Below are 7,541 nucleotides of genomic sequence, written 5' to 3' on the forward strand. Positions count from 1 at the left end.
TTTTTCAACTGGAGATGCCTGGAATTGAACCTGGGATCTTCTGTCTACAAAGCAGATGCCTTGCTGCTGAGTCACAACGCCTCCTTTCCTAACATTTCAGGCGGTGTTGTGGGCTCAGATACACAAAGGAGGACCAGAATTGTCTGTATTCTTTTTAAAGCAGAACGTCTTTTAAAGGGGTTCTGTAAAACTCACCGTTTGGCATGCTCTAAGTAATACTGCCTTGTTCAAATTCCCTACCTTTTTTTTCCTGAAATCTACATGGCAGGGATGCTCTGAAACTTTGCTCTTTTGGCTGTCTTGTCTGTCAGTGTTTGTTATCTAGGATCTACAGATGACCAACAGACTAAATATTCTTTTGGTTGTAACTCAGTTCCTTCATTTCATAAGAGCTCAAAGTTCCTGTAGGGGACACTGCTGCTTAATGCTGGATACAAGAAATGGGAGCAGGGTTGCTTTCAGAGAATGAGTTAAAAAACAATATCTCCAAGAGGCATTTAAATGGTTTTAGATAGCACAGATAAGGATGTTCTACCCAGGTATCAAACAAAGTTTTGCTGAAATCTTTCAAAATATGTCAAAAATTAATATGTTAATCCTTGTTATTGTCTGTGTTACTAGCATTCATCACCAACAGAAAGCTCAGGTTTTTTGTTAATGTTCAGAACTTTATAAAACATCTATGTGGATTATAGCACATTGTAATGTATTTATTCCAGACATATTTTGTTGAAGGCTTTGGCTGTTAATTTCATACCGCTTTGTCCTCTTTCAATGTGAAGTTCATTTAAGGCTAAAATGGGCAACATGTTGCTACTTTAAGTTGCATATTCTATAGAGTCTTGGTCCTACAGAGCTGTTTTACATGGAGCAGAGTATGACTCATGCTAATGGAAAGGGCAAAGAAGAGTTTTTAAAAGAAATATATTACACTTAAATTAGTTTAGACAGCATGACATCAGAGAGTAATTAAATAGGTTTTTGTTGGAATTCCGCTTCCAATTCCTGAGTTCAGGTTTGTAAAAGATTTCTGAGCACCTGCAGGTTTCTGTGTGTGAAATATTTTCACTGGAAGGGATTCAAAACTTTTTAAAAAACCTTTTAACACAGAGGCAGCATTACGCCATTCTTCCTTCTTGGAAAAAAAAACCCTCTCCGATTTAAACAAGAGTCCTTCAAGTTTTTAGTCACTTTTACAGAAGAAAGGGGGGTGGTAAACTTTCTCTTTTCAAGAACAAGCTGCTAGCTGAAATCAGGAGAAGACTGAGTTGGAAAATTAGCATTTCCACTATGGGACTGGATACAAGTATACAAGTAGATTTAAAGTGTTTCAAAATAAAACTCTCTCTGCTGACTTTGTTTTTTAATTTCTTTCATGTTTTCTTATGCCAAACTGGAGGAACCTTTTCTGATTTTTTCTTTGGTGGCATTCAAAGGAAGACCAGAGGATGAAAATCCTGCACTTTCTTACTTTACTGCTTTGGCACTTTACTTGGTTTTACCCTGCTTTCTTTTTCTCAGTATTGAGTCCTGTTGAAGCAAGTCAAGGTAATCGAGGATCCAAATTAGGATTGTCAAAAGTAGATGGAAAAGAAAGGAATCCTGTGCCAAGGGCAGGTACCCTTAGAACGGGAAGCCATGGATATAGTGCTGGGAATGGAAAACCAAGGACAAAAAGCAATAGTGCTCAAGCTGGACCTCCCTTGGCAAAGATTGATGACTCAAAGAAGACTCTCCCTAGAGCAGGGAGCACAGACAAAAAGGTAGGACAATCTACACAGAGACAATCAGGAATAAGGACTGTGACCCCAAAGGTTCAGAACTTGGGCAAGGGCCCATTGAAGAAACCAGGCACAGGGAATGCAGATGCCATTTCCTACAAAGCCAAAAAGACTAAAGAACCCATTGTTCAAAGGGATTCTAAGGATGCATTCAGACATCCTGCTATCACACCGCATGAGTACATGCTCTCCTTATACAGGACTCTTTCTGATGCAGAACGGAAAGGCGTTAACGGAAGTGTCAAACTGGAAACAGGACTAGCAAACACAATCACAAGTTTCATAGACAAAGGGCAAGGTAAGAAAATGTAATTTTTGAATTATTCTTCTGTCCAAAGTGCTTGCCTGCTATTACTTGAAAATATTCCTACATGTACAAGTTCCTGGCTGGTTGAAATATGAACAGAATTATATAACTGGAGACATTTCTAGATTTGGGTATTTGTACAAAGACCCAGAAAGCTGTGTACACCTTTTGCTAATATCATCAGGACTATATAAGTGATATGAAATGGTTTTATTGTCTTCAAAGCATGCATCTAAAAGCATATGACAGTAATGTCTCTGCCAGAGCAAGACCAGATGAGTCAGTTTCTGTTAAAAGGCGTTTAAGTTTTGTTAGATTTGGGGAAAACTAAATAAGGAATAATCCTTATGGTTATAAACAAATTAAGTATATTTTGCTATTTTAAAAAAACCTCAGAAATGTCCCATTTCAATGATAAAAGGTCCAGTACAGGACCTCAGGGGCAAAGCCGCATTCTTCCCTAGAACTTCAAAGGCCCTAAAGCAATCAGAGCAACCTGTTGATAAATGGATCTAATGGCAATGTGGCTGAGTACACAAGTCCCATTTAAATGAATGGATGTGGTTTGCAAGAGAGCTTGGAGAACGCTGCCTGTGTTGGTCTCTGGCAATTCTGTTAAACAGAACGAGGTCTGATAGGATGTACATAAATGCAAGGATAAATGAGAAGCTGTGATAAGGCAGCTATCTTTGTGGATAGCACATCTTTGCCTGCAGAGATTTATTAACTATTATATAGTTTTGGTTTTTATTTTAAAAGCATCTCCCTATGAAACCACATCCAATGCATGGCTCAATCTTTTTAATCATGGTATTACCATAAACCTATGGATAGCACCAGCTCTCTGTATCAGATTGGTAGTATGGCACTCTTCCTGGACACTTAATCACATTGATTAGCTTTAGAACAGTATCTAATTCACTTCTGGGGATAGTACAGACATAAAGAAGAAACCAAAGTCCTTCCATGTGAGTGAGAAGTGCTCAAAAAGTTATTCTAGTAAGCCTCCACAGAGTGTGGACTTATTGCTGCCCCACAGTGTAATTTTACAACTCCCAGTTGTATATTATCAAATGGAAAACTGACACAAATTTCTGTTTGAAATACATAAATCTCTCTTTCTCTCTCTAGATGATCGAACTTCAGCTGTTAAAAAGCAGAAATACATTTTTGACATCAGTGCATTAGAAAAAGATGGCTTACTAGGGGCTGAACTGCGCATTTTAAGGAAAAAGCCTTCTGACACTTGGAAGTCACATTCTCATGGGAAAACCTGTCAAGTGAAATTATTCAGTTGCTCCACAAGCAGACAAGCTTCAATCCTCTTGGACTCTCGGACAGTCAATATAATAGATGCAGCAAAATGGGAAGTGTTTGACATTTGGAAACTGTTTAGGAATTTTAAAAACTCTGCTAACTTGTGTTTTGAACTGGAGGCTTTTGAAAGGGGGAGGCCTATTGATTTAAGGACTGTGGGGTTCAATAGAACAGGGAGGCAAGTCAATGAAAAGGCTCTCTTCTTAGTATTTGGTAGGACAAAGAAAAGAGACTTATTCTTCAATGAAATAAAGGCCAGGTCTGGCCAGGATGACAAAACAGTATATGAATACCTATTCAATCAAAGAAGAAAGAGACGGGCTCCTTTAGCAACTCGACAAGGCAAGAGGCCCAACAAAAACCTAAAGGCCAGGTGTAGTAAAAAAGCGCTCCATGTAAATTTTAAGGATATGGGCTGGGATGACTGGATAATAGCCCCACTGGAGTACGAAGCTTATCATTGTGAAGGACTTTGTGAATTTCCTCTTCGGTCTCATTTGGAACCCACCAACCATGCTGTTATCCAAACGTTAATGAACTCTATGGACCCAGAGTCAACTCCGCCAACTTGCTGTGTTCCAACAAGGCTGAGTCCTATTAGCATTCTGTTTATTGACTCTGCTAATAATGTAGTCTACAAACAGTATGAGGACATGGTAGTGGAGTCATGTGGCTGTAGGTAGCAGCACAGTCTCACAGTCCTCACTGATAAAAAGACAACTGGTATTTCTACATAAGCACTATGACATCACACTGAGTGCTGACGATAGTGGCATCATAATATTGGCAAGTAATATTTTGCTGTGATGCCTCAGTTGCAATCTCTGCTAAACTATTGCCATGGGTCATGCAAGACATAGTGGTCTCTGTGGTGGCAAAAGCTCCTTTTTGATACTACATAGTCAAATAACAATCATATCTCAGTCATGCCTCAACCACATGCCTCATCTGCCCTATTCTGTGCAACTGAAAAGCTGTATGTAGTCCTGGTATGCCACATCTGTAAAATTTGCTGCTGCCAGGACAGCAGCTGTGATATCTTCTGGAGCACCAGTGCAATGTCTTGAAACTTTGCCAAGTAATAGGTCATGATAACAGGTGCAGCAGTTATTGCACTGTACTCTACTTACATTACTGAAACATCTCATAGGACCAGGGTGGATACATTCTAATGGGTAGGATAGGTTTACAGGACTGGAAACAGACAAAACGTGCTGAGATTTTGTTTCTTTTATACCTTCAGTTTGAATGCATTCTAGCACTAATTTATTATTCCTGGACTCACAAATAGTAAGATTTTTAATATTAAAACCCTTATTTAAATGACATCATAAAGACTTTTGAATCACTAATGATGGTACCAAATTCAGCGTCAGTTGCTTGTATAGAGTACCGTTCATTTTCTGACACTTTTAAGTGACCTGAAAGTATTAATCCATCTCTACAGCCCATCCTCCCCTGTGTTCATGGTCTGTCTGGAAGAATCTTGATACCAATACAACATGTAATAGATGGAGAAGTCAGTGTAGCACAAAAAGTCATGCGCAGCCTTTCAGATGAATTCTTAAAACTGTATATTTGTAACAGAGTCATTTAATAGAATGTTGATTTAATTTTAAACTGTATACATTATACATGAATTTAGAGAAATGCAGAAAAATATTTTATTGTGTATTTTATTTCAGCTTCATATCTTTCTTAAATATCCATCTCTGAAATGTTATGTTCAGACTACTTTATTATTCTGTTTAAAATCCAAGCTGCCTTCTAATGTTTGTAGTAAAAGAATAGCTTAAGGTGTATTAAATTATTGACAGTATTGTGTATTTAGATGCCATAGTTACCATAAATATAATTTTATTAAAAGTTTGCTTAGTGTTTTTGTTTAGTTAATAAAAACAGGGGAGTTTATGAGACAGGCAGATTTTTTTTAGCATCATGGCAATATATGTATACCTTCAGTTCTTATCAGTTGTATCCGCTCTGGATGGGGCTATTGAAATACCAAATTGCAATTGAAATACCAATTATGTTTTTATTTTCTAAGTTTTTAATGGGGTAGTGAGCAATTAATTTTGTACTGTAAATGTAAGCCATAATCCACCGCAGACTTGCACGTGCTTAAATTCTCTGATTTCAATGCACTGAAGTATACTTAAATAGGTGTTGGATTGTGGCTTCATTTATTATGCACAGTAATATTTTAATACAATAGTTACTTTATTGTGTTTTTCTGTATAGTCACTTACACTGGCAAGCAACTGGGTATTATACCCTCCAGTGTAGCAGATACAAAAGGCTATAGTGAACTTGAATATGGCATAATTAAACAACAACAAAATGAACATTGAAAATCTTAAAGGTGGCTAATGTGGAAAAATGTGTTTGGGATTAGTTTATATAAACACTAAGAATTGTAATCAGTTTGTATAAATACTAGTAATAATTGTAAGATCCAGTTCCATGTCCTAGGTTTTCCCAGAACAGAACAGATTATTTCTTTACCATGCACTGGAGTTGAAAAGGGGAAGTTTCAGACAGTAACAAGAAATTGGCTTCATTTCCTTCTACTATAGAGTGCAGAGCTGCCTAAATACCTTGCTGTGCCTTGCTACAAGATTGTACTTCAGCAGAATTTCAGCTGGTTAAAGCAGAAGACTGCACATTAAATCATGTCAAAGAGGAAAGTAGCAGTTCATTCCCAAATGTTTTATGGCACCATTGGCAAAATCCACCAGATATACCAGTAAAGAGACACCAGTTATATAGTTGCCAAATGCATAAAAAAAGGAACCAAATTTCTTTTAAAATATATTTTATTTAGAAATGACCACCTAGTATGGTGGCACACATTGCAACATGATAAAAGCAGGGAGCTATGGTTGATGGTATAAATTGTCTGCAATGCAAAATTCAAGAAATTAGTCATTTCCTTCAGAGAGGAAAATAGCATGCATTGTGTTTGTGAAAGCCTGCTTACTTTACATATTTGCATGCCATGACAGAAAGTGGAAAACAATAATGGAGTGTATTGTTTACATAAATGTAGAGTTATTGCAGGGGGGGCAATTTCCAGATACAGGGTGAGTTGGGCATCTTCCTTCCCCAACTAGGACTTTTCAAATGACACATATACTTGCTTCAAGATTTCTTTTCCTTTATATTTCCATGTTAAAACTTATTTTGCAGGTGCCTTTAGATACTTCCTTTTGGTTTAAAAAACTTAAAACACACACACACACATATATGTATTTTAAATGGAAAACCGCTTCCAGGTGGTGGTGAAGATAGCTTTGTAATGTCACAAGGGCTAGCTATTAAGTGCTGTGCATGATAAACTAGCAGAAATAGTTTCTCCTTAGCAAAATCCTATATGAATGTTTTATGTCTTACCATAATGGAGTGAGTGAAATTTCCCCTGTGATCACACAAATGGTATATGTTTGTATATACACATTCAGTACCAAACTACAAAGCTAGATCAATTGTTAAATGAACACAGATACAAGACTGAACATAATATAAAGTTTCAACTTAATTTTCCTTAGTCTGTTTAGAATGTGTCCATAACAATTTATTTGGTCCATAAAGCTTATGGACAGAGAAGCCCATTGCTTGTATTCACATTCAAAAGATGGATCTTCCCAAAGTAAATACAAAGATCACTTCAGGGCCAGCAGAAAATGGTTCTGTTAATCCATTTATAAACAGCAGTTTTTTACCGTTAACTATAAGCCATTATATTACATGCAAATCTGCAAAGTGAATGGTAAAGGCTTGCTTTGTGTGTAAATAGGATATTTTAAGTCACTTGGATCTCTCCTTGGTACAACAGCAAATCTTACTCAAATGAAAAAGAAAGGGATTACAAGTATATGATCCCACAGAATTCTTAAGGGGAGCTAGGAGAGCAAGTCAAGAAGCACAAAATTGTGAAAATTAGATGGTTTTTCCATTAACCCCAGAGAAAATATTAAGCAGAAAACACTGAGCAGAGAAAACAGGTCATTCTTAATCATTTTTGAGGACACCTTTAGAAACTGCTTGAACATTAAAAAGTACAATATCTTTGCAAAATGCTATGGAATTCTTGCTATAATGGACTCCAACATAAATGGCTTTCTAAGAGGTAAGCA

General features: G+C 36.9%; 1 protein-coding gene across 1 annotated transcript; it reads left to right on the top strand.

The window, feature by feature from the left end:
* The first annotated feature begins 653 nt into the window (after window positions 1-653).
* On the top strand, window positions 654-4,198 carry GDF5 (growth differentiation factor 5). Its single transcript, XM_060231065.1, has 2 exons — window positions 654-2,079; window positions 3,220-4,198. Exons 1-2 carry the CDS (start codon window positions 1,449-1,451, stop codon window positions 4,086-4,088), a joined length of 1,500 nt encoding a protein of 499 aa, XP_060087048.1. The 5' UTR covers window positions 654-1,448; the 3' UTR covers window positions 4,089-4,198.
* Window positions 4,199-7,541: the final 3,343 nt, after the last annotated feature.

The sequence above is a fragment of the Heteronotia binoei genome, chromosome 2 (assembly GCF_032191835.1).
Source record: "Heteronotia binoei isolate CCM8104 ecotype False Entrance Well chromosome 2, APGP_CSIRO_Hbin_v1, whole genome shotgun sequence".
NCBI lineage: Eukaryota > Metazoa > Chordata > Lepidosauria > Squamata > Gekkonidae > Heteronotia > Heteronotia binoei.